Genomic DNA, 27642 nt, shown 5'->3' with positions numbered 1-27642 from the left:
GCTTCAAACTTGTTCTCTGTGTACATGTGCGACGGTGTACATGTGTATACATGCTCGTGTGTGTGTGTTTGTGGACATGCTGGAGTGCCTGTGTGTGTGTGTGTTTAACCTGATTCTGCTAGACTAACTGGCCAGCAGGACCCAGGGATCCCTTTCTTATTGCTTTCTCATCGGCACTGGGGTTAGAAGGAAACACTTCCAATTCCAGATTTTTTTACTCTTTTTGCTTTTTTTCTTTTCCTCTTTCTTTTCCTCTTTCTTTCTTCCTTCCTTCCTTCCTTCCTTCCTTTCTTTTTTCTTTCTTTGAGACAGGGTCTCTCTACATAGCCCTGTCCTCCTGGAACTCACTCTGTAGAACATGCTGGCCTCAAACTCATAGTGATCAGGCTGGAGAGATGGCTCAGCAGTTAAGAGCACTGCCTACTTTTCTAAAGGTCCTGAGTTCAATTCCTGACAAAACCATCTGTAATGAGACCTGGTGCTCCCTTTTGACCTGTAGGCATGCTATGTAAACAGTAAATAAATAAATCTTAAAAAAAAAAAACAAAAACCTCATAGTGCTCTGCATGCCTCTGCCTTCTGAATGCTGGGATTAAATGGGTATTCCACCGTGACTGGCTCGCTTCCTGGTTTTTTGTTTGTTTGTTTGTTTTTGTTTTTCGAGACAGGGTTTCTCTGTGGCTTTGGAGCCTGTCCTGGAACTAGCTCTGTAGACCAGGCTGGTCTCGAACTCACAGAGATCCGCCTGCCTCTGCCTCCCGAGTGCTGGGATTAAAGGCGTGAGCCACCATCGCCCAGCTTCTCTTTGACTCTTGCTAGCTGGATTTAGGAATGTTTAGGATTAATTTAAGCCACAGGACATTCATGAAATTCAATAGTATCTCCCAGAACTGTGTGGAAGCAGGAAGATCAGAAATTTGAGGCCTTAGCTCTAAAAAACACCCAAACAGCTATTTCACCCCATTATTGTCCATTTTACAAAGTTAGAACCAGACACTGGGAGTATAGCTCAGTTGACAGAGTGCTTGCCAAGCATGCTCGAGGTTCTGGGTTTGATTCCCCAGAGCTACATAAAGGAGCATGGTGATACACTAACATCCCAGCAGTGGAAGCAGGAAGATCAGTTCAAGGTCATCTTCAGTTACAAAGCCAGCCTGAGGATAGGCCAGCCTGGGATACCAGCAACTATCTTAAAACAGCAGTAATAATAATTGGCCTAACAGTTAAGAGTACTTGCTGCTCTTGCAGAGGATGGGGCTTTGGTTCCCAGAACCCACACATGGCAGCTCATAACCATCTGCAACTCTAGTTCTAGGGGATTTGATGATTGCTCCAGCCTACTCAGGTAGTGCACCTACACAGGGAAAGCACACACACACACACACGCAAACGCACGCATATACACATGCACACACTGAAAAATAAATCTTTTAATACATGGCAAAAGATCCAGGTGCTAGTGTATTTGCTCCCTGGTGAGGTCGTCTTCAATCTATGACCTTATACTAGAGAGGTCAACTGCCTCATGAGACTTCTTACGAGCTCACTAATCCCATTCATGACAAGTGGTCCTCATGATGTAATTATGTCCCAAAGACATCACCACCAGACGCCATCACCATGGGAATAATTGTGCAGCATCTGAATTGTGGGGACACGAGGATACAGGCCAAAGCATCCACCGAGCAGAAGTTGCATTGGGCTGCGGGAGGGGAAAGCAGCTCTTTGACTTGGTAAGAGTCAGCACGGACACAGACCACAGAGCTATCCAGCTGTTGTACCAGTTCATGGGAGAGCTTCTGCAGGAACCTGAGCTGCGGACTGACTGCTGGAGCTAGGCTTCAGGGAGAAGGTGCTGGAAACAGGCACAGGACAGACTGGGGAGATCACCATAAATAGCTCGCTTAGCCATCAACATTCGCCTTCTGTTTTCCACTTTCTAATAATGGCACTGCCATTCCTCAGCCTTCTAGGGGGAGGTCTGACTCACTACGACTCCTCTGCTGCCAGGCCTGTGTTCAGGCAGCTGCTGCACTAACCCGTACCATCCTGTCCTTTTTGGAAGTCTTCCAGGACCCATGTCAGGCTTCTTCCCAGGTGTGAGCCCCTGCTCTCAGCATATCTTTATCTCTGTTTTGGGAGCCTAGACTCTGCTTACAAGCATACCACGAAACACATGCTTGCAGTGGAGGCCGGATGAAGCGTGAGACACCCCCTCTGTCAGCCTGTGGTCTGGATGCCTCACATTCTTGGTGGCTATTCCAGCCACATACATGCTCCTCAGGGAAGCTCCTCCAGCAAAGGGGACTTTCTTCTTGCTGGCTGTCTCATTGTGCCATCAAAACTCCTCTTGGAAGTAGAATCTCCTGCCTCAGTGGAGGCGGGAGAATCAGGAGTTCAAGGTCATTTCCCAGTACAGAGAAAGTTTGAGATCAGCCTGGGCTACAGAGGACCTTATTTAAAAGTAACAACAAATAACAATAATAAAATGAAAGAAAGAAGGAAGTTTCTCTTGGGATTCTCCTCTTGTCCCTGGATCTGTGATAACTGCATCTATACACAGGAGCCTCTGAGATTCCTGTCTTCTATGTAGGGGAAGCAGGAAGCCCCTGGTGAGGATGGAGAGTAATGCCACCCTTCTGGCAGTGGCAGTGTGGGTGTTGACCTCCATAACTGCATCTGATTGGTCTGTTCTCCAACCTTGGAGGTGTGGATCCTGAGGTCCAGGGACCTGATATTACCAGGACGGCCTGGAAGCCAAAGTCAGCAACCTCCATAGTCTTTATCAGAATTTTAGGCCAGAGAATCGGGAACCCAGTAAAAAGGCTTTCAGGTAGGCTGGTGGCGGTGGTGCCTGCCTTTAATCCCATCAATTGGGAGGCAGAGGCAGGCAGATCTCTGTGAGTTCGAGGCCAGCCTGGTCTACAGAGCTAGTTCCAGGACAGGCTCCAAAACTATACAGAGAAACTCTGGAACAAGCTGTCCCAAACCAGGCCTTCCTTTGACCGAGGCCTCACGCTTTGGAACGACCTAAAGCAGCCTCTCCTTGGATATACTCTCTGTGTTGGATCCTAGAGCTGAGGCTGCCAGACTGAGACTCCAGGAGGGAAGCTTTGAAGTTAGCAGTTCAAGGTCAGTTTCCTGGCCCAGCTCCACCTGGCAATGCTGGTGAGATTTGGGAGCACAGGGCAGAAAGGCTGCTCTATTTGGTGTGATTAGGAAAGCTGGGGTGCGTCTGTTAGATTTTGAGATACAAAGCCCAGCCTTCAGTGAGCCTCAAGAAAATGAGTGGTGATGGATTTAGGTTGTTTCTGCCAGATTTCTTGTTTGTTTTTTCCATGCAAACAGGCAAATGGGAGCTGTTGGGTCAGGTGGTGGCTGGGCCTTTGTTTAGGCTATAGGAGATAGGGGCTCTCTTTTTCAGGACTGCCTAACTACTGGCATAGAACGTAATTAACTTGGGAAGGGGTTGTGCCATGAAGGGTGCCTGAACCTCAAACCTTTTACACACATAATGCCACACAAGTCTCCTGGCAGCTCTCTTAGGCCCGGGAAAACAGATTCTGGCCACGCTAATGGACTTCTGGGCTAGAAGTCTGGTCTAGTAAGGAACAAAAGCCGGATTTCAACCCTTTGCCCTTTGCTTTGTTTTTGTGACAGGGTCTCAGGTTAGCCCAAGCTGGCCTTGAACTCGTGAACAGAACTAAGGATCCTCTTGCCTCCACCGCACTCGGAATTTTAACTCTCGATCCAGGTTAGTCCACCCAACTGAACGATACCAGGAGGAGATCCTAGATGCCGTGATCTTGGCTCAAGAACGCCACACTTGTCAATCGGCTAGATGAAGGATCCTCGGTCGGGTTAATCAGCCAAACACGAAGGACGCAGGGGACTAAGGCGATCTGACCGCCACTGACATCCTGTTGGAAGCCGGGCGTCATGCAGCCCTGAGCCTCCACAACCCGAATGGGTCTCACTGGCTCCTACTGCTTCGGAGAGGGACTGAGGTGCCCAGAAAGCGCGGGCTCAGCGCTGGGGCGGCCCGGGCCCTGGAACAGGCCCAAGGGTGGCAGGCAGGCTCCTGCCCCGGCCCTGGACCCGCCTTCTCCCGGGTGAGACCCAATGGGGCGGCGGGCTCCGCAGCTCCGCCCCGGTTGGGTCCTGGCCACCCGGGCCAGCAGAGTCCCCGCCGCACAACCTGGTGCAGCGGCGCGCTCGGACCTCGCTTGTTCGGGATGGGCAGCTACCTGCGAACCGTGCACTCGCTCTGCAGAGCCCCAAGCTCGGCGCGGGCCTGGGCACCGGCCGCCCTGACTGTCCCCAACTGGCCGGAGCAGACACGGCGCCACTGTGAGTGCCGCAACAGGGGGGGCGGGTGCTCTTGCAGCGCTGCGACGTGGCGACGTCCCGGGAGGGGGACCCCGGAGCGCTACTAGCGACACGCCGGCCGCCGGGGAAAGGCGGTGTGCGGGTAGCGAAGGGCTGGGCGGTGGCCTCGTCCCAGGCTCCATCGCCTGGCGCGCCCAGGCTGTTGCAGGGGTTGGGGCGTAGGGAACAGTGGCAGCTGGTGGCCTGGGGCATGATCACTGGGCCCCTTCGGGGTTGGGGCTAACAAGGTATTCCGGGGGAGCGTTTCTGGGGGTGCCTGGACCCGGAATGGGGTATCCTGACTGCCCTGCGCCCTTGGAGGGGGACGAGCGACCCAGAGGGGCGGGAGCCGCCTGCTGTTGCTCTAGGCAGGGGAGGGTCACCTCGCGGTCCCGACTCAGACAAAGGCGAGGAGGAGAGGCCTCCATTTCCCCTTCGCTCCAATCCCCGCGCACTCTGGTTCCTCCTCCCCAGCAGGCCCACGTCAGCTATTTTTGGAACCTTTACTCGACAGCTGGAGGAATGTCCTTCTATTTTTCCCGCTTTTGTTTTCTGCCACTCCCCCACCCTTCGCTGCCCGAGGCTCAGTCTGGGCCCTCTCCTGGCCTTTTCTTGCTGTGCTAGCCTTGTGCTGCTTGTGAGTCGGTCCTGCTTGGTGTACAAGCTGTGGAGAGCAGGCCGTGCACGCACATTGTCATTTTCTGCGGTCAGTCGTTCCCACGAGGTCGGCATTGCTTGCCTTCAACTTCCTTCTTAAACGTGAAGGTGCACATCGAGGCAAAATAAGCAGGATTTAGCTAGAGTCTCCATTACCAACAGACTGCCCCGCCTGGCTTGTGGGCATCCTTTACACCCTAGCTACACAGCGCCCTGCTACAAGACACAGGGAACAATGTAGAGTGCTCGGTGGCCTTTTTTTGATGCCTGTTGCCACGGAAATTCTATCCTGACCTGGCCCAAAGCTGCTTGGGGTTGGCCAAGAGAATGAGGAAGAGGGGGGTGGGTCTGGCTATGGGGCTTGTCCTGGCTAAAGTGGTAATCTTTAACTGAGTGTGGGAGCAGCTGACCAGAGCTGGGGGCCAGGAGGAGGGAGAGGGTGGAGCCCCTGACCCTCCCCCTTTGCCAAGGAGAAAGGGACATTTCTGCTTTTGTGCTTCTAGAATCTCTGAGTCCTGAAACCCGGTCAAGTGTCTCAGGCCTCTAAGACGCCCGTATGGCAGCCCTGCAGCAAAATACCGTAGAAGTTAAAGGCATTCAGTGTTCTTTTTTCTTTTTCATCTTTTCCCTTTTTTTATGAGGTCTGCATTAATGGCAAAACAAACAAGCAAAAACTACCCTGAGAAACCACACTAACAAGAAAATAAGGTTCCTTTGGGATTCCAAATGTGGATTTACGTTTTAAAAAGCCATCAGTGGAAGGTACTTCCCAAAAGTCTCCAAGTGGGGTGGTGCTTAAATACAAAACAAAACAAAAAAATCATCCTGTGTTTTTGCTACCCCATAGTCCCACATGCATTTTTTTTCTATCTTGTATCCTCCAGCAGCTACTTGCTGGCAGCTCTGATAAGTTAGAACTTGGGAAGGCCCAGGAATCAGTCTTTCCATGGGACAAACACTCAGACGCCCTTTATTCTACTCCCAGCTAGAAACTATGTCATTTCACCTGAACCTTTAGGGTGAAGAAACTTCATCAATTCGTCACCTTAAATATGTGTGTGTATACACACACACACACACACACACATATATACATATACACACACATACACACACTGACCTGCCAGCCCTGCACACTTGGAGGGAACAAGCAATTCCAAGTGTCTAAGAACCCAGAATAAATTATTTAATAGCTAATCATCAATTTTTTTTAAAAAATTGTTATTTTTTTATATGTGTGTGAGAGACAGATTGTGTGTGTGTATGCGTGCATGCATGCATGCTACAGTACATGTATAGAGGTCAGAGGGTAACCCTGTGGAGCTGGCCTCTTCTGTCCACCTTCACCCACCATCTCACAGGCCTTTCAAGTTTTGCAGACCCAGGAGTCAGTTCCTATCTGTTTCACCCTGAGCCTTGTTTCAGGCACGTCAGACAAGTCCCCAGCTGCCCATCCCCAGCACAGCTTCCCCCAGAGTGGGTTTGGGTGTTTGTGTTTGACCCAGTAGGTTTTGAGGGGAAATGTTCTAGAACAGTGATCTAGAACAAGCCTAGAACTGTGGGCCGCTTTAGACCAGTGGTCTAGAACGAGTCTCAACCTGCGAGTCGCAGCCCTTTGGGGTCATATTACGATTTATTAACAGTAGCAAAATTACAGTTATGAAGTAGCAACAAAATAATTTTATGGTTGGGGGTCAGCACAGCATGAGGAACCGTATTGAAGGGTCGCAACATTAGGAAGGTTGAGAACTACTGGTCTAGAAAGACTTGGCTGCCCCCAAGTTTTCCAACTTTAGCTGGGCCCTCTTGGGCTTACTCTACCCTTCTACATTGGCAGGCTCCGGGGACAGCTGCTTGTGTGAAGCCAGGATCTCTGGCTTGCTTTAGAGTTTAGATTGTGGAAAATGTTTCAGGGCCCCACATATGGCTTGCAGCCTCCAGCTCTTCCTAAACTTTATTTTGAGCTAGTCTCACCAAATCATTCTGGCTGCCTTTAAAACTTGCGAACCTCCTGCCTCTACCTTCTGAGTAGGTAGGGTTATAAGCCTGTACCTTGACACTTGGGTGCAAGCCCTCCCCCAAGAGCTGAAGCCCCAACCCAGGGAGTCACAACCGCCAAACGAGCCTTCCATCACCGAGTCGCACCTCCAGCCCAGATTACTAGTACTCCTCTACTCTTTGAGCTGTGCTGGACAGGGTGCCTGTCACATGAGAGTGTTCCCTGCTCATGTGTGGCAATGGCCCTGGGCAGTGGGAAGGCAGGGGGACACATTCCTGAAAGCAGAAAGTGAACCCAGGCAGCCCTGATGTATGCGCGTCCTTCATTTATGCCTTTATCGTAATTCCTTTTGTGGGCCAGAAACCAAGCAAGATGGAAAGAATCAAGCTGGAAGTGGGAGTGGGGAAGAGTTCTGCCTTTGGACTTTAATTCTAACATGGAGGGGACAAGCACTTACGATAGTTAACTAGTAGGATGCATAGTAACGAGCTAAGGAGAAGGGTCCGAAAGATGCACAGGGGACAGAGGCACTGGCTGCCAGGCTGGTGACCTGAGTTTGATCCCCAGGACCCACGTGGGGGAAGGAGAGAATGACTCCCACGAGCTGCCTGGTTGTCCTCTGCCCTCCAAAGGTACACGGCAGAGCTGTGAGCGACTAGAGTAAACAGACATAATAGTGAAAGCTCAGTTAAGAAGGTGTGCGGTGTATGGGAAGGTTTGAATGGGGCAGACAGAAAAGACCCAATTAGGGGAAGCCTGAGCAGCGGAGGAAGCTGATAGATAGCGGAGAGGGAGGGAAGGACCTGAGGTGCCAAGGCTGCTTGCACTGTGTGATGAACAGGAGATGAAATGTGTGGCAGTGGAAAGCTATTTATTTGTTTGTTTGTTTATTTATTTATTTGTGGTCTTTTGAGACAGGGTTCTCAGTAGCTTTGGAGCCAATCCTGGAACTAGCTCTGTCGACCAGGCTGGCCTCAGGTGTGTGCCACCCCAACTCAGCTAAAAATAAATCTTAAAAAACAAAAAACAAGCCGGGCGGTGGTGGCGCACGTCTTTAATCCCAGCACTCGGGAGACAGAGGCAGGCAGGTCTCTGTGAGTTTGAGGCCAGCCTGGTCTACAAGAGCTAGTTCCAGGACAGGCACCAAAAACTACAGAGAAACCTTGTCTCGAAAATCCAAACAAACAAACAAACAAACAAAAAAAAGAAACAAAACACCCGATTGCAGTACACATTGTGAAATCCTGCAGAGCTTTCTCACTCAAAATAAAAACTCAAAATCCTCAAAAATGGCCTATGGGTGGAGACTGTGGCCCAGGTGGCAAGCACACATCTTCCAGTGCAAGATACTTATTTGATTGACAGCACCAAAAGAAGAGAGGAAGCTGGGGAGTGTGACTCAGGAGAGGACCTGTCTAGCACATCTGTAATCCCAGCGTTTAGGAGGGTGGAGGCAGAGGGGACCAGAAGTTCAAGATCATCCTCAGCGGCATAGAGGGTGCATAGCCCGGGAAACATGAGACCATATGCGTAAGACTCAAAACTGCCCTCTACCACGGTGCTGAGATAGGATTTCTAAAAGATGGGAACTATTAAAAGGTGACATTAGTGGTGGGGGAAATGATGGTGCAAGATGGAGTCTCAAGGCCATTTGTCCATGCTCCTATCCTACCAAGAACTGAAGACACAGTGGTCCCCACTTCTCCACAAGGGATCTATTCCAATGCCCACAATGGGTACCTGGAACTGCGGATAGTTCCAAACTCCACTTGCAATGTACTTTCCCCTGTACGTCCATACTATGATAAAGTTTACCTACAAATCAGGCAGAGTTAATGATTAAGAATAACTAATAAAATAGAGCAATCATAGTAATACACTCTAAGTTACATGAATGTGTTCCCTTAAAAAAAAAAAAAGAATCTTGTCGGGCAGGTGGATCTCTGTGAGTTTGAGGCCAGCCTGGTCTACAAAGCAAGTTCCAGGACTGGCTCCATAGCTACTAAGAAACCCTGTCTCAAAAAAAAAAAAATAATTTTTTGTAATTTAAGATTATTTGTGGGAGCCCACAGATGTGGATTCGTCTCACCTTAACCAAAGGTCAGAGAGCAGTCCTCTATTTTTTTTGGTTTTTCAAGACAGGGTTTCTCTGTGTAACAGTCCTAGCTGTCCTGGCACTAGCTCTTGTACACCAGGCTGGCCTCATGAATTTACTGAGATCCGCCTGCCTCTGCCTCCCGAGTGCTGGGATTAAAGGCGTGCGCCACTGCTAGGCCTATTCTCGCTCCTTTAAGGTTACGACAGGAGGTTTGACCCAAGGTGTGCCTGCTAACAGGATGTTTTGACCTAGGGTGTGGTTGGTGTGGTTACTTGATGCTTTGGGTATGGAGGTGATTACTTTGTTCCTTGTATCAGGTAGAGAAGCCTTCCCCTCCTTTTTGGATTGCGGTATACAAAGCCTGTGAGAAATAAACACAGGGCAAATCTCAGGACTCACTGGATGCCCTCCCGACTCTATCCTGTCTTTTCTTTTATATCTGTTTTTTTTTCCCTACCTGACATTCTTTTTTTTTTTTTTTTTTTTTTTCAAGACAGGGTTCCACTATAGCTTTGGAGCCTGTCTTGTCACTTGCTCTGTAGCCCAGTTTGGCCTCGAACTCACAGAGATCCACCTGCCTCTGCCTCCCAAGTTCTGGGATTAAAGGCACCCGACTTCTACATGCCATTTCTTAATCCTCACGCTTCTCTCCAAGAACGGACAAGTAACTGATGTTGTTGCCTGGATGCGGGATACGGCAATTATGTTTATTTGATGCTTACAAATGTTTGCCTGTATTTACACCATGTGCTTTATACATGTCTGGTGTCCATGGATGCCAAATGAGGAGTCAGATTCCCTGAAACTGGAGTTACAGATGGTCATGAGCACCATGTGGGTGCTGGGAATCAAACCTGGGTCCTCTGCAAGAGCACCAAGCGCTCTTAACTGTTGAGTCATCTCTCCAACCCCTAAATAATTTTATATATGTGTGTGTCTGTGTGTGTGGGGGGGGGCATGTATGTGCTGGTGCCTCTGAGGCCAGAAGAGGGCGTTGGTTCCCTGGAGCTCCATGTGAGCTAACAGGTATGGGTGCTGGAAATCAAGCTCAGATCCTAGCAGTACAGTGAGTGCTCTTAACTACAGCCCCATGGTTTGTTTGTTTATCTTTTGCAATGCTCACTGTGGAACCTAGGTCCTTGGGAGATTCAAGCCCCCTCACTTTGGAAGTTTTTGGAAAGCCTTGGGTATGGCTCCCTGTGTTTTAATGACACATCCCTTCCTCTCCCTCTTGACACGGGCATTTACGAGCTACGGTGTACATTGTGGAGGTCAGAGGTCAACCTTGGGTGTTGGCCCTCCGCTTTCACTTTTTGAGACAGCATCTCTTACAGTTCCCCACTGTGTGACAGGCACCTACTGAGTCCAGCTCTTTTATGTTGCTTATGGCATTTTGAACTTGGATTCTTAATCTCGTGTGGTAGGCACCCCCCCTGCCCCAGCCCATTTCTAGTGGTTTAGATGGTTTATTACCCTTGTCTCTTTGAGATGGACAGAGCATGGTTTGCTACAGAAAAAGTCTCAAATCCCCACCATCTGGGTGCAGGTCAGCCTGGAACAGGGAGGCCTCCCTCAGCCCGGCTCTTCTTGCTCCTAGTGAATGTCACTGGGTCACTGGGTCAGGGGTAACTCATTTCTTCAAGACAGGCTGTGATCTAAGACTGTGTGTATATGTAGGGGGGTATGGGCTTGAATTCTTACTATTTTTTTTTTTTTTTTTTTTTTGGTTTTTCGAGACAGGGTTTCTCTGTGGTTTTGGAGCCTGTCCTGGAACTAGCTCTTGTAGACCAGGCTGGTCTCGAACTCACAGAGATCCGCCTGCCTCTGCCTCCCGAGTGCTGGGATTAAAGGCGTGCACCACCACCGCCCGGCAATTCTTACTATTTTTATTTTGGTTAAAATATTAACCATGACAACTTTCCTTTTTAGAATCTTTTTTTACATTGATTGTGTGTGTGTGTGTGTGTGTGTGTGTGTGTGTGTGTGTGTGTGTACATGTCTGCCACAGCACCGGTATGTCAGAGGACAACTTGCAGGCATCCTTTCTGTCTACCAGGTAAAATTCAGGGATTGAACTTCGTGGTTAGGCAGGGCTATCTCTGACCCTCGAATATCTTTTATTTATTCTTTGGCAATTTTTTTTTTGTTTTTGTTTTTCAAGACAGGGTTTCTCTGCAGCTTTGGAGCGTGTCCTGGAACTCCCTTTTTAGATCAGGCTGGCCTCGAACTCACAGAGATCCTCCTGCTTCTGCCTCCCGAGTGCTGGGATTAAAGGCGTGCGCTACCACTGCCCGGCTCTTTGGCAATTTTTAAATATTATTTTAACAGTATATTAAAACTTATTCCTTGACAACTTCACACGTCTATACACTGTATCAGGACCATTTTTACCCCACATCCCCTCCCACCACCCACTCACTTCAGTAGTGGTCAGGGTTGTTACTATGTAGCCATTAGTCGCAAACATCTGCGGAACCTTTTCATCTTGCAAAACTGAAACACTGTATCTACGAAACAGTAACTTCCAATTTCCTTTTCCCTTGGCTACTGCCAACTATCCAGCTGCCTCTTCTCTATGCTTTAATGGTTCTCAACCTATGGGTCTCCACCCCTTTGACAAGCCTCTATCTCCAAAAATTTTTACATTATGATTCATAACAATAGCAAATTTACAGTTATGAAGTAGCAACGCAAACAATTTTATGACTGGGGGTCACCACAACACAAGGAACTGTATTAAAGTATTATAGCATTAGGAAGGTTGAGAACCACTGTCCTAGGCACCTGTGTAAGTAGAAACCTAAATATTTGTCTTTGTTTTTTGTCTTGTTTTGTTTGTTTTCTATTTTTCTTTTGAGGCAGGGTTTCTCTGTGTAACTGTCCTGGCTGTCCTGGAATGTTTTGTAGACCAGGCTGGCATCAGACACACAGAGATTCGCCTGCCTCTGGCTCCTGAGTGCTGGAACTAAAGGTGTGTGCCACCACTCTGGGCATAACTGTCCGTTTGTGTATATAGTGTCCTTAGGGCTTACCCATGTTGTGGCGTGTGATAGGATTTTTTTTCTTCTTTCTAAGTCTGACTACTATTTGTTGGATGTACAGATCATATTTTATTTGTTCACTCATTGCTTAGACACTACCATTTGGTTATTGTGAGTGGCACTGCAATGAACACGGGTGTGCAAACATCTTTTTCTGAACATAGGTGTGCAAGCATCTTTTTCCGAACATGGATGTGCCAATAAATATCTTTTTCTGAACATAGGTGTGCGAGCATCTTTTTCCGAACATGGGTGTGCAAGCAAAGACCCTGCTTTGAATTTGACCCTGACTTCTGTTCTCTTGGCTTGTTTGCTTGTTTATTTATTTATTTTGGCAGTACTGGTGATGGGACCTAGGGCTTTGGCAGGCTGTGCAGATACTGTCTTATTGAGCTGTATTCCTGAGCTCATCTCCAACTCCAGGCCATCCTCTTACCTCAGTCTCCTGAGGGCTGAGATCTCAGGATGACAGCATCACACCCGGTTCGGTCACCTGATCTTAACTAAAAGGCTAAGATGTCATCTCTCCTGGGTGGCTTGTTGGTTGAGATGTGGTCACTTGGAGCTCAGGCTGGCCTTGAATTCTATTTGTAGTCATGGATGACCTTGAATTTCTGATCCCGTAAGCCCCATTTATGCAGTCCTAAAGACTGAACTCTGTGAATACTAGGCAAGCACTCTACCAGCTGAGTCACGTTCCCAACCCTACTCGCATGACTTTTTCTAATGGTTTATTTTATTTTGAATGACGTGTATGTGTAAGAGTATTGAGCACATACTAATCCTTGTAGGAGGTTATGAGCTGCCTGACATGCGTACTGGGAACTAACCCCCATTCTCTGATTCTCTGGAAGAAAAGTCTGAGCCATCTCTCCAGTGCCTTCTGAATTAAACAAGAAAAATTTTATGTGTATGAGTGTTTTACCTGTGTGTATGTGTATGAGTGTTTTACCTGCGTGTATGTGTATGAGTGTTTTACCTGCGTGTATGTGTGCCATGTGTGTATCTGGTGCTCAGGGAGAGAGTTGTAAGCCACCACGTTGGTGACAATCAAACCTGGGGCCTTTTTAACAGCAGCCCAGCCATCTCTCTAGCCCCTCTCCTGATTTTTAAAAGCATTCGTCACCAATGGATAGTTTAGAAATACCACTACCTGAACCAGCCATGGTGGTATCAATGCCTGTAATCCCAATAAGCAGGAGAGAGAGGCAGCAAGATTTTGCATTTGAAGCCATCTTGGGATACAGAAAGAGTTAAAGATCCTGCTCCTGCTGGGCAGTGGTGGCGCACACCTTTAATTCCAGCACTTGGGAGGCAGAGGAGGCAGGAAGCAGATCTCAGTGAGTTCGGGGCCAGCCTAGTCTACAAAGCAAATTCCAGGGCAGGCAGGACTGTTACACAGAGAAACCCTGTCTCGACCGCCCCCCCCCCTCAGGAAAAAAAAGATCCTGCTCTCCCCAGATCAAAACCCAAACCAAACAACAACAAAAATTCACTAACTGGATGGGGCCTACTTAACAACGTGTGGGGGGCCTTGAGTTCAGTCCTTGGCACCACCAAATAAGAGGGGGAAAAGGAGCCAGGCGACAGTGGCACACACCTTTTTTGTTTATTTTATTTTGTTTTTTGAGACAGGCTTTCTCTGTAGCTTTGGGGCCTGTCCTGGAACTCGCTCTATAGAGATGGCTCAGTGGTTAAGAGCACTGATTGCTCTTCCAGAGGATCCTGGTTCAATTCCCAGTACCCACATGGCAGCTCCCTGCTGTCTAGAACTCCAGTTCTGGAAACTCAATACTCTCACATAGACATTCATGCAGGCAATGCACATAAAGTAAAAATAAATCTGGGCTGGAGAAATGGCTCAGCAGTTAGTTGGTGGCACGCACCTTTAATTGCATCACGTGGAAAGCAAAGGCAGGAGGATCTCTGAGTTCGAGGGCAGCCAGGGCTACAGGGAAACCCTGTCTTGAAAAACAAACAAACAATTCTAGAACGCTTTAAAAAAAAAAAGCCAAGAGGGGCTTGCTTACAGTTCCAGTGGCTTTGTCCATTATCATCGTGGCAGGGAGCATGCATGCATGCAGGCAGGCAGGCAGGTAGGCAAGGTGCAGAAGAGCTAACAGCTACATCCTGACAGTAGGCTGGGAAAGACAGATTGGGCCTGACATGGGCTTTTGAAACCTCAAAGCCCAACCTCAGTAGCTCATTTCCTTTAATAAGACCACACCTCCAAATCCTTTTCAAATAGTGCCAGTTCCTGATGACTAAGCATCCAAATATATGAGCCTATGGGCACCATTCTTAGTCAAACCACCCCAGGGGTGTAGTTCTGTGGACGAGTGTTTGGGGTAAATATGCAAGGCTCTGGGTTGTCTTTGGGATGGGGTGGGGTGGGATGGGGTGAACAAGACATCAGTTTCTAGGGCAAAGCAAAGGGGCCTACTTAGCTGGCTTGGAACAGGTCCCTACCCCTAGCTCCTCTGGGAAGCCTCAGCAACCTGGCGTCTGACAACAGTGCTGCTTGTTCTGTTACCTGTCCCCTCCCCCTCCCTCCCTGTGTGGCTTCACAGCTTAATATCGCAGTGTCTACGATGCTCACTCAGCACCGCGTTGCTATGTGAATAAGTAGGCCCTGTGTTCTCTAATTCCACAAACACGCCTATGTACACCAGGGTGTGATCCTGACTTTGACATGCCCCCCCCCCCCGCGCTGAGGGGCGTGGCACCTGCATTGACGCTGGCAAAAGGCTCTGTCCTCTGATGCTGAGGTTGAGATCCTATGGCTTATGACATAGTTTTGGATGTTTAAAAGTAATCTGACAATCTGTCTTTAAATGAACGCTCAGAAGAGGCTTCTAGAAGCTAAGTAAGTTGTGCCCAGCAGCCTGTCTCGGGCCCTTCTCACTTCAGCTTCAGACCAAAGTGAAAGAATTCTGTAGTTGTGGTTGTTATTTCCAAGGAGAGGGCCAATTCAAGTCTGTTCTTTTGGCTTCTTGGCATCTGACGCGCAAGGGCAGACTCCACTGAGCCAGAGACCTGGTTTCTATCTTGCCTGACAGCAACCACACTCCCTAGATCTCCTTTTTCTCCCTAAACAATCTCTAAGGTTTTCTCTCTCTTTATTCCTAGTACGTCTCTGGAAAGTGAACCACTTTGCTTTGCTCACTTTGTATGAGGTTTACATTCGAGGGTGTCATGAGTCATGGCTGGGGGGTGTTTGTAGGGCAGTGATATGGTTAAAGTAGGTTAGGCTTTTCTTTAGTTCCTTCTTTTTAGGCAATCTTTCAGGTATTCCAGGCTGGCCTCGAACTTACTATGCTGCTAAGGATGATGTTGAACTCACCCCTTCTGAGTGCTGGGATTACTGGCACTTGCTACCACATCCAATTTATGGGATGTTGGGGATTGAGCCCAAGACTTCTTCATACATGCTAGGCGAGCATTCTATCAGCTGAACTGCAGTCCCAGGCCAACTTTAAAAAATCTTTTTAAGGAGCTGAAGAGATGGGTCAGCAGTGTGGAGCACTTTCTGTTCATACAGAGGGCTCTGGTTTGGTTCTCAGAACCCACATGGCAACACACAGCCATCTGTAACTCCTGTTCTGTGCAATCTAATGCTCTTTTCTGACTTTCTCAGACACTGCATGCATGTGGTACACATACATACATACATGCAGGAAAAATACCCATACACATAAACAAGTAAATGTTTAAAAAATTAACATTTGTTTGTGTGTGCGTACGTGTGTAGGTCAGAGAGCAACAACTTGAATGTTTGGGTGCCAGATGAAGGTGTAAGTCACAAACAATCCCACACCAGTTTGGAATTATGATTAATAGAATGGCTATTTATTTAAAGGGAAAAAACTTACAGCTCACCGTCCCAGACAACAGCCCTCTGCTTGATCAGGAAAGGAGTCCAGTAGCAGGAAGGGAGCGGGGAAGCTAGAGAGCGAGCGCACGGCTACTGCTGCTTTTTAAAGCAAATGAGACCACGCCCAAGAGGGCTGGTATCTTAAAGTCTATTGGCTGAAGGAGCCGAAGGAGCTCCCGCAGCATTTAAGGTCATCTTTGGCTTACAGAGAGTTCAAGAGCCTGGCTCCCCTTGACCCTGTCTGCAAAACACCAACCAACCAACTGAACAAGATGGCTCTAGGGATATTAACCTTGACGTTGCATTGAAGGCTTGGACTGCTGTCAGGCACATACTGGGCTCTCTCTCTCTCTTTGTTTGCTTGTTTTCTCAAGACAGGGTTTCTCTGTGTAACCTTGTCTGTCCTGGAACTCACTCTGTAGACTAGGCTGGCCTCGAACACAAAATAAGATCTGCCTGCCTCTGCCTTCGGAGTGTCAAGCATGCACCATCACCGCCTGGCTTCATGCTGGGTTCTCACTGTGGTCTGTGTATGTCTGTGTAGGCTTCAGGCTTTTGAGAGTTCCCAGCTTGCAGATAGCAGTTTAGCCTAGTGCCTTCGAGAGCATCATATTTGAAGGACACACAGGGGACAGTGAAGAGCCGAGACTTGGAGAAGCGGAGAGTCTGTACAGCCTGAGGATTTGTGGGCAGGAACCCCAACTTGGTCTGGACCAGGTAGTCCCAGCTGCCTGTGGTTCTCTGTTGGTCTCTTCAGCTTCCAAGGGAAGAGGATCTGGCTGGCCAGGCTGGCCGGGCTGGCCCCAGCCCCTTAAGCTGGGTGTGATGGGTTTGCTCTATATGACCATCCTCCATGTGGGAATGCAGATCTTGAAAGCAGGAGAGGGAGCGGTTGTTGGACCATTGATGTCTTCAGAGGTGATGTGCTCTGTGCCCGTTTCTAGATGCTGACAAGAGGATCAAGGTGGAGAAGCCCGTGGTGGAGATGGACGGCGACGAGATGACCCGCATCATCTGGCAGTTCATCAAGGAGAAGGTACCACCCCTCCCTCGGTGGGTGGTGAGTAGGTGGTCAGTGCCCCAGGGTATCCCACGGTTCCCTGGTATATAACAGGCCTCTGTTTCCACTTTCTGCCCCGCCCTCCTCATGCTAACAATATTAGAAGCTGTTAGTTCTTGGTTGTCAGCCAGTGCCTGTCCTGATCACTCTGGGCCCCTCTCTGGTACTGAAATGTGTGAGCTTTTCAAATCCTGTTCCTCTTTCTTTCGAAAGCGTTTTATTACACTTGTTTGTTGGCGTGCATGAGGGTGCCATGGCGCTCACGTGGAGGCCAGAAACTTGTCAATCCCCTCCCACTGTGTGAGCCCCAGGGATCAGAGCGAACCCCAGGGATCAGACCCGAATTGTCAGGCTTGGCAGTAAGTGCCTTTACCCATGGAGTCTCTTGTCAGTCCCAAATCTGTTCTTATTTAAAAGAAAAAGGACTTAATTGGTGGCTGGCAAGGTGGTCCAGTATGTAGTGGGTAAAGGTGCTTGCTGACAAGCCTGATGATGTTTGGGTTTTTGCTTGCTTGTGTGTCAAAACAGGGCCTAACAGCCCTGGCTGTCCTGGAACTCGCTCTGTAGACCAGGCTGGTCTTGAACTCACAGAGATCCGCCTGCCTCTGCCTTCGTGAGTACTGGGTGAAGGCGTGCACCACCACCCGGTCCAAGCCTGATGATGGAAGGCTTAATCCCTGAGACCCACATGGAGAAAGAAAAGGACAAATTATTACAAGTTGTCTTTTGCTCTTTACACACTCACCATGGCACACTCGCGCCTCCACACATACCCACACAATAAATCAGTAAATATAATAAAAATTAATTTGCGTGTGTGCACAGAGGTCAGAAAGGGGTTTGGTGTCCGGTCACTCTCCACTTGTTCGCTGAGGCAGTCTCTCCCTGAACTAGGAGCTTGTGTTTTCTCTGCTAAGCCAGAAGCCAGCAAGCCCAGTGGTCCCCCCATCTCGCTCCCAGATCTGGGTTTACAAGCATGAACAAGACGCCCTTGGGTGCTGGAGTCCAAATTGTTCCTCATGATTTTGCAGCAAGTGCTCCTAACTACTAAGCCATCGCTCCAGCTTTTTTTTTGTAATTAATAAAGTTATTTTAGATTGGTTTATTTTATGTGTTTAGATGTTTTGTCTTCATGTATGTGTATGTACCACATGTGTACTTGATGCCCTCAAAGGTCAGAAGGTGTCAGACTCCCTGGAACTGGAGTTATGGGTGGTTTTGAGTTGTCATGTGGGTGATGGGAGCTAAACCCAGGTCTTTTCCAAGAGAAACAAGTGCTTTTAACCCCTGAGCCATCTCTCCAGCTCCCCTACCTCCTTTAATTTAATTTAATTTTTAATTAATCTCACTCTATATCCAATGCTGACCTCAGACTCACAGTGACCCTCTGCTTCAGACCCTTGAATTCAGGAATTACAAAGTCATGTGCTATCATACCTGGCTGTGAGTCTTTTTTTTTTTTTTAATATTTATCAGGGCTGGGGAGAGATAACATAGCTGTTGAGAGAAATTGTTGTTCTTGCAGAAGGCCCAGGTTCAATTCCCTGCCCCGACAGGCAGCTCACAATTGTCCATGACCATAACTCCAGTTCCAAGGGGTCCAATACCTTCTTTTGATCTTCATAGACACCAGGCATGCATATGGACAGGCATATATGCAAGAAAAACAGTTGTTCATGCACTGAACATGGTTGTGCAAGCTTTTAATCCCAGCACTCAGGAGGCAGAGGCAGGAAGATCTCTGTAAGTTCCTGGCCAGCCAGGACTATATAGCGAAACTCTGTCACAAAAACCAAACCAAACCAAACCAAATCAAACAAACAAACAAACAAACTTGTTTTTAATGATATGTAAGTGTGTGTGGGTATGCACAAATGAGTGCCAGTTCCCACGGTGGCCAGAGGTGGCAGATTCCCTGGAGCTGGGGTTACAGGTGGTTCCCTAATGTGGGTACTGGGAATTGAACTTGGGCCCTCTGCAGGAACAGGACACACTCTTTAACTGCTGAGCCATTCCTCCAGTCAGAGACAATGTTTTAACTGTGTAGCCCAGGCTGTCCCCAAATTCTCGATCTTTTCTCAGCCTCCCAGTGCTGGGATTTCAGGTATATGTCACAATGTCTGGCTGAAGCTGTCCCTTCCATGATCAGATCACTTGGAGGAGAAGGGGGACCCCACTGAATAGACTTGGGATTTCCCTGACTTGATGGGTCTCTAGAATAGCAGTAGACACTCACTCCTGGCTCCCTTCTGTGGAGCCCAGTGTGGCTTACCCCTCAGAGTCTTAGCCCCCTGCCATCTCCAGCTCTGCTGATGAATGGCTGACCCTAGCTCCCTCCTGCACCCTCTCTACCAGATTTCCCTCATCCTTCACTTGACCAGGTGACTTCTCTTGCCTTGGCACCCTGCCCAAGTTGGTCTTCTAGCCTGACACTTTGCTTGGGCTCTCTTTCCTAGCTTATCCTGCCTCATGTGGATGTCCAGCTCAAGTATTTTGACCTTGGGCTGCCAAACCGTGACCAGACCAATGACCAGGTCACCATTGACTCTGCGCTGGCCACCCAGAAGTACAGTGTGGCTGTCAAGTGTGCCACAATCACCCCTGATGAGGCTCGTGTGGAAGGTATGAGGTGTGGTGGGGGGTCACAGAGACTGGTAGGCTGGCAGGTTCCAGGATATCACACACAGATGGAAGCAGCTGCCTATGTCATTTCTTAGGGGATTGGGAGACGGAGCTTCCCTAGGGCTGATTTCATCACTTGGGGTCTGAGTTGGGGTGATGGGGGGCTGAGAGGTCAGTCCAGTCTTGCTGGGAGGGCCTGCCGGGCCTTTGAGGTCACTATGGTGCAGTTGGGGGAGGGTATCATGATGCTGCAGGGCTGGCTAGGGGCTAAAATTGCTTTCCTGGGGACTCTCAGCCTTTTCGTTCTTCTAAGTCTCCCCTCTCTTTCGCCATGTGGCTGCTTATCACCCCCACTTCTCGCAGCGTGACCTTTTCTCTTCCTTTCTCTACTTCCTTTCTTCTGGCAGCTGCTGAGATCCACAGCTTGCCTGTCTTGTTATTTTCCTCTTAAACGCCAAGAAAATTGTCCTTAAGCTTCAAAAACAACAACAGAAGAATATGGTTTAGGACTTTTCCTCCCTCATTTCTGCAGCATGAGGAAGCTGGGAACAAGCATTCCAGATGGTCTTCAGAGCTGGGAGTGTAGCTCAGGGATGGAGAAATTCCCTGGCATGCATAAGGCCCTGAGTTCGATTCCCAGCACTGCAAAACAATAATAAAGGGGAACTCAAGAGACATCAGCAGTCTGTAGACCACCTGCTTATTACACATATCACACATGGGAGTGAGTTTTAGTCCTCAGCTTTTCCTTGATGCTCCTGAATCCTGGAATTAAATACACACACACACACACACACGAGGCTGGGCAGTGGTGGCACACAACTTTAATCCCAGCACTTGGGAGACAGAAGCAGGCGGATCTCTGTGAGTTCAAGGCCAGCCTGGTCTACAAGAGCTAGTTCCAGGACAGCCCCAAAGCTACAGAGAAGCCCTGTCTTGAAAAACCAAAATAAATAAATAAATGACTAAATAAATAAAATAATTTTTTTAAAAAAATGAGTAAAGCACAGAGGCCCTTTTGCACGCTAGGCAGGCACTGCACCTCCAGCCTAGTGCTGGGGTTTACCACTCATTCTTTAAAGGACAAGGTCTTAGTGTCTCGGGCAGGATGGGGTGGAGGGAAGCTGCCCTTTCTCTTCGATGAGTAACCTCTGTGTGGACCTGGTAAAATGGCAGCCAGGTGCTTTACAGACAGTTTATTTAATGACAAGCCAGCGTGCTTGGTATTTTATCAGGGACCCCATTTCACAGCTCAGGCTAAGGCGGCGTTACCACCCTCCCAGTCAAAGCTGGTAGACTCCCAAGGCCATGTTTATACTCTAGACCACTGGTTCTCAACCTTCCCAATGCTGCGACCCTTTACTACAGTTCCTCATGTTGTGGTGACCCCCAGCCAGAGAATTATTTTCATTGCTACTGTTAGGAATCATAATGTAAATATCTGTGTTTTCTATGGTCTTAGGTGACCCCACAGGGGTCGAGACTCACAGGTTGAGAAGCCCTGCTCTAGACTCTTCTACCTTCTCCAGGATGACACCTGGACCCCCTGTCTGGCTGTGTTTTGGCTTGGGGTACATTCTGATGGCTCTGTGGTGGGTCTATCTTATCCCTATCCTTACAGAGTTCAAGCTGAAGAAAATGTGGAAAAGTCCTAATGGAACCATCAGGAACATCCTTGGGGGAACCGTCTTCAGAGAGCCGATCATCTGCAAAAACATCCCCCGCCTCGTCCCTGGCTGGACCAAGCCCATCACCATAGGCAGGCACGCCCATGGCGACCAGGTAGGCCGGGCTTGGAGACAAAGTCTGTTGACTCACGCGCCCCAAAGGAAGCCCTGGCTTGAACTACCTGTCCTCTGCAGTACAAGGCCACAGACTTTGTGGTCGATCGAGCTGGCACGTTCAAGATGGTCTTCACCCCAAAGGACGGCAGCGCGCCCAAGGAGTGGGAGGTGTACAACTTCCCCGCCGGCGGCGTGGGCATGGGCATGTACAACACCGACGAGGTAAGGCTGGCCAGGGCCTCCTCGCCCGCTCCTCTCTACCTCTGCCTATTTTGTAGCTTTCTTTACTTCTGTTGGTCAGGAAGAGATGGAAGAGAACACTTGTTCAGAAAAGAGCGCCTCCTTGCGCAGGCCAGGATTGGGTCACATGACCACCTTTGAGCCAATCACTAAAGAGCAGGGAGGAAGGGCTCTAATTGGCTAAACTGGAGACACTAGTCAAATCTAGTGGTCGGTCTAGGCAGCGTTACCGGGCCTGCCCCCACCCAGGCCTGCAGCGACGTTAAGGTCTAAGAAGAATGTGATAACTGTACGAAGCGAAGGTGGTGGGATCTGCTCCCAAAAGTCTGGAGGGAGAAGATGGGCCAGTCAAAACAACAGGGTCTCGCTCCATGGTGGCAAGGGTTGAGGAATCTTACGGAGGTGATGCTGGTCCTGGGACCATGGCAAGCCTGGCAGTCTCAGGCTGGGGGCCATGCTCTGCCCACTCTCCCCACAGTCCATTTCGGGCTTTGCGCACAGCTGCTTCCAGTACGCTCTCCAGAAGAAGTGGCCGCTCTATTTGAGCACCAAGAACACCATCCTGAAGGCCTATGACGGGCGTTTCAAGGACATCTTCCAGGAGATCTTTGACAAGTAACAGCCTCTGCCGCTTTCTGAGGGCACCGCAGCCTCCCAGCTCCCCTGCGCCATCCCTACTCCACCTGGGGAGGTTGCGCTCCCGGCGCGCTTGGTTCAGCTTTAGCTTTGAGGTGCAGGGAGGGGTCCTTAAGCTGCCGACCTCCTGTCCTCTCCCCGAAACAAGCCCTTTTGCCCCCAGGCACTATAAGACTGACTTTGACAAGAATAAGATATGGTACGAGCATCGGCTCATCGATGACATGGTGGCCCAGGTGCTCAAGTCTTCAGGTGGCTTTGTGTGGGCCTGCAAGAACTATGATGGCGATGTACAGTCTGACATCTTGGCTCAAGGTATGCTGGGACGGCTTACCCCCAAAGCGGGCAGCTATTGGTATTCCATGACTGGAATGATTTGTTTCCTTTAATTAAAAGATTTCAATATGATTGTAAGCACAGGGTTAAGTGAAAGAGTGGGGAGAAAGTAAGATTCACCCAAGAGGATGGGTGTGGACTCCTTAGAGTCATCTGGAGGTGTGTGTGTGTGTGCGCGCGCGCACTCGCGAGTGCACGCGTGTGTGTTCCCATGTGGAGCCAGAAGTTGATATTAGCTGTCTTTTATTGGCTTCCCCCTTATTATTATTTTTTTTATCTATCTGTCTGTCTGTCTATATTTGGTTTTTTTAAGACAGGGTTTCTCTGTAGCTTTGGAGCTTGTCCTGGAACTTGCTCTGTAGACCAGGCTGGCCTTGAACTCACAGAGATCTGCCTGTCTCTGCCTCCTGAGTGCTGGGATTAAGATGTACGCCACCACTGCCGCCTGACTGATATGTATATATATATTTTTTCAAAGATTTATTATTCATGTATTTTATGTCATGTATTTAATGTTTATGAGTACTCTGTCTTTATACATACCAGAAGAAGGAATCTGATCCCATTACAGATGGCTGTGAACCACCATATAGTTGCTGGGAATTGAACTCAGGACCTCTGGAGGAGCAGTCAAGTATTCTTAACTGTTGAGCCATCTCGCCAGTCTCAATATATATTTTTTTTAATTACATTTCTGAGATCAGGCATGGTGGCATGATAAACAGAGGCAATTGGATCTCTGTGAGTTCGAGGACATAGTGAGTTTTAGGATAGTCAGAGCTACGTAACAGACCCTGTCTTGAAGTCTCTATGTACCATTGTCTGTCTGTCTGTATGGCAGTACTGTGAACGACAGCCCCAGGCCTCTACACGTGCATGTGCACACGCTGCAGCGTACGTGTAGGGGTCAGAGGACACCTTGCAGGAGTTGGTTCTGTCCTTCCACCATGTGGGTCCCACCGAGCCTGACCCCGGGCTTGACCTCACGTTGACCTCAGGCTTGGTGGCAAGAACCTTTACCAGTCGAGCTGTCTGGCCTTCCCTCTACCTTATTGTGTGAGACGGGTTTTTCCAGTGAGCCTGAATCTAGACAAGGCAGTCTGTGCGTCTAGGGGTTCTGCCTGTCTCTGTCCCTGCGACTGGTGTGTCACAAGGCTGCTCTGATAGAAAGGGGAGTGCAGGAGGCTGAGTACAGGGCTCCACACTTGTTGTGTTTTGTTTGCTTGTTTTGGTTTTTCAAGACAGGGTTTCCGTGTGTAACAGTCCTAGCTGTCCTGGAACTAGGTTTTGTAGACCACACAGAGATCTGCCTGCCTCTGCCTGCCTCTGCCTCCCTAGTGCTGGGATTAAAGGCATGCGCCACCACCACCCGGTTGGTGGTCCACACTTTTAGTCACAGCACTGACGTGGGCAGATTGCTGAGAACCTGAGCCCAACTTGGGTTCCACAGTAAATTCCAGGCTAAACCAATATCAAAATAAAATAAGACAGAAAAGGGGCTCTTGCGATGGCTCACTGGGTAAAAGCGCTTGTCACCAAGCTTAACAACTTGAGTTTGATCCCTGGAATTGAACGGTGGAGAAGGCAGACTCCTGTAGGTTGCCCTCTGACCTCTAGACTGGCACACGTGTGCTGTCCCCTACACAAAATAAAACCAAATAAACCTAAAGACAAAATCTGAGCAGAACCTTTGGTGTATGGAAGTTGCGTACTTTTTCTCCCTGGAGCCCTCCCATTCCCTGTGGGTCTGGGGGGAGTTTTTTGATTGCCCAGAGTCCTCGACAACAGAGGCATTCCAGCTGGAATCTGGATCTGGGGACATTTTGGAACTACGTTGCAAAGTTTGAAAGTGGCCAAACAGCAGCAGAAACCGTGATGGTTGCAAAACAGCTGCTGGCTGCTCGTTTCTGCTGGAAGTGGCCTTCTGTGAGAGTGACAGCCCCAGGCTGTGGGGTCTGGGAAGGGCGCACACAGACCTATGTTAGCCCATTGGTGAGAGCTGCCTGTGAGCTCTCACTGTCAGCTACAGTGGGCTGGAGTCAGAAGATGAGCAGGCTCCATCTAAGATGAAGGGTTCTGAGCTGACGCACGTCTTGAGGAGACATCTGCCCACCCCTAGGCTTTGGCTCCCTCGGCCTGATGACGTCTGTGCTCGTCTGCCCTGATGGGAAGACAATTGAGGCTGAGGCTGCTCATGGGACGGTCACTCGCCATTACCGAGAGCACCAGAAGGTAAGAGTGTGCATCTCAAGGTCCGATGCCCACTGGCCCTGGTGGCTGGGACGATGAGCCTAATCTGTCAGTCTAAAGGTGGATAGCTGTATCTATCTGGGACTCAGCTGTTGACCCCGTGGCCTGTCCCCAGGGCCGACCCACCAGTACCAACCCTATCGCCAGCATCTTTGCCTGGACAAGGGGTCTAGAGCATCGAGGGAAGCTGGATGGGAACCCGGATCTCATCAGGTGAGCACGCGGGGAGAACCTGAGTTGGTCCAGCCCCACGGTTTGGCCCCGCCTGTCTGGGGCCTCACCGCCACATCCCCTGCAGGTTCGCGCAGACGCTGGAGAAGGTGTGTGTGGAGACTGTAGAGAGTGGAGCCATGACCAAGGACCTGGCTGGCTGCATCCATGGCCTCAGCAAGTGTGTGCTTTGGGATACAGGGTCTGAGACCTCAGAGCAGGTGGGAGGAACCCAGGGGACCCCACTTAGAATCCCTCTCGTGAGTCAGTTTAGTGCCTCGGGTCTGGGGCAGGATAAGCCTCCCTAGACCAGGCCTGAGTTGGTTCCCATCGGCAGTTGCTCAGTTTCTTTGATCTCTCAAACTGTCCCTCAGCTTCTCTTGTAAGAAAGACCCTGTCAGTGGCTTGCCACTCTTTGGGCCTGGGCCTGGTGGCAGGATAGCCATTCTGATACCTGAGGTCTGAAGTGCCTTGGAAGGGCTTGACTGATGGCCTTCAGGAGGCCTGAGTCGCCCCTGATGTTCTCTTGGCAGTGTGAAGCTGAATGAACACTTCCTGAACACCACGGACTTCCTGGACACCATTAAGGGCAACCTGGACCGAGCTCTGGGCAAGCAGTAGGGGCAGCTACTGCACAGCTGCAGTGGGCACTCCATACATGGTAGAGGGTGAGCCTCACAACCTCTCTCTCTGGTGGTCTTTCTAGGGGACATTTTCTTTTTCTATGATGGAGATGTTTTTTAAAGTATGTGAGCGTTTTTCTCCCTCACAGCGGACACGAGGCAGGAACGGTGTGCCTTACCTCAGCCAGTCAGTGTGTTTTGCATACTGTAATTTATATTGCGCTGAATCACATGGTGCCATATTTAGCTACTAAAAAGCTCTTCGCCAAATTGTCTTGCTGTGTTTGTCCCTGAGTGGGAGGAAGCAGCTGGCAGGATGCCCCAGGGACAGGGTTGGGGTGCCTCCAGCTGTTAATAGGTCAGCTAGGAGGCCGCCTTTCAGAAGAGGCAGCCTGTGGGCCTCATGCATTCTACAGAAACCGCCTGAGTTACTAGACTTTTGGGGTAAGGTCCTGGGTGCTTCACAAAACTGTCCGTGGTGTCTCAGTCTCCTCTCTAAGCAGGAGGCAGCTGGGGCTGGGGCCTAGGGGCAAAGGCTCACACAGAATTGCCAAGCAGGATCCCTTCTAGCTAGCTCTCTCCATCTAGGGATTATCACTTGATATTCTGAATATTTATTATTAACATAGGCACCTCTTATACGTGTAGACCAAGCAAGCATCCCCCCCACCGCATCCCCAGACCTAATCTTCTATTTGAGACAGGGTCTCACTGTGTAGCTCTGGCTTGTTTGGAACTCACTATATAGATCAGGCTGGTCTTGAACTCCCAACAGTCTACCTGCCTCTGCTTCCTGAGGGCTGGGATTAAAGGCTTAGTTTTTTTTTTCTGTTACACTCTTAAAAACAGATCCTCCCAGGCCCTTCTTTGTATGGCTGCCCAGGCTTTCCGAGGTCTTCCCGAGGTTTGTGTATATGGGGTCCCCTGATCTCAGCCTCAGGTTCATCCGCACCACTTTGGCACAACTATAAAAGGGGGAAAAGCTGCTCCAAAGCCATATGCACACTCAGTGGCAAGTATGTCCTCATGCAGTGATTTCTTTCTCTCTTTTTTTCTCTCTTTCTTTCTTTCTTTCGATAATATAGTTAGTTCTCTGTGTCCAGAGTTTTTTTTTTTTTTTTTTTTAAGCAGTGCTGGGAATTGAGTTTGGCCAGGCCAGCATTTTATTACTAAGATCACTAAGCTGAGCCAGGTGGTGGTGGTGTACCCCTCACCCCTTTAATCCCAGCACTCGGGATACAGAGGCAGGTAGATCTCTATGAGTTCGAGACCACCCTGGTCTACAAGAGCTAGTTCCAGGACAGGCCCCAAAGCTACAGTGAAACCCTGTCTGGAAAAACAAAAACAAAACAAAAAAGACCACTAAGTTGTATTCTCAGCTGCCTCTTTTTTTTTTTTTAATTGGTCTTATGCATCCTAGACTAGCCTCAAATTTCTTACATGACCTTGAACTTCTTAGCCTCCACCTCTTGAATGCTGGGTCATGCCACAAAACTCTGCTGTGCTGGGAATCCAGGGCCAGCAGAAGCTCTACCAGCCAAGCCTCCTTCACAGCTCTAGCCACGGGCTTTAAAACCCTTTTATTATTTTATGTATATGGACATTTTTCCCTGCACGTTTGTCTGTGTGCCATGTGCACGCAGGACACTGGATCCCCTGGAACTGGAGTTAGAGACACTTGTGAGCTGCCATGTGGGTGCTGGGAATTGAACCTGGATCCTCTGGAAGAGCAGCAAGTACTCTTAACTGATTACCCATTTCTCCAGCCCCTAGCCACAAGTTTTATGTTTGCAGATGCAACCAACCCCAGAGTGGGGATATTTGGGGGGAATAAACCCCCCAAA

General features: G+C 49.2%; 1 protein-coding gene across 1 annotated transcript; it reads left to right on the top strand.

Annotated features, from left to right (window-relative positions):
* The first annotated feature begins 4146 nt into the window (after positions 1-4146).
* Positions 4147-26068, top strand: Idh2 (isocitrate dehydrogenase (NADP(+)) 2). Its single transcript, XM_075952537.1, has 11 exons — positions 4147-4350; positions 16982-17073; positions 19554-19719; positions 21341-21501; positions 21582-21725; positions 22222-22358; positions 22543-22694; positions 24835-24947; positions 25081-25178; positions 25264-25356; positions 25709-26068. Exons 1-11 carry the CDS (start codon positions 4236-4238, stop codon positions 25794-25796), a joined length of 1359 nt encoding a protein of 452 aa, XP_075808652.1. The 5' UTR covers positions 4147-4235; the 3' UTR covers positions 25797-26068.
* The last annotated feature ends 1574 nt before the right edge of the window (positions 26069-27642 follow it).

This window comes from Microtus pennsylvanicus, chromosome 18 (assembly GCF_037038515.1).
Source record: "Microtus pennsylvanicus isolate mMicPen1 chromosome 18, mMicPen1.hap1, whole genome shotgun sequence".
In the NCBI taxonomy this organism is placed as follows: domain Eukaryota; kingdom Metazoa; phylum Chordata; class Mammalia; order Rodentia; family Cricetidae; genus Microtus; species Microtus pennsylvanicus.
Note: the sequence above shows the minus strand (reverse complement) of the source record. Positions and strands in the feature narration are given on the sequence as shown.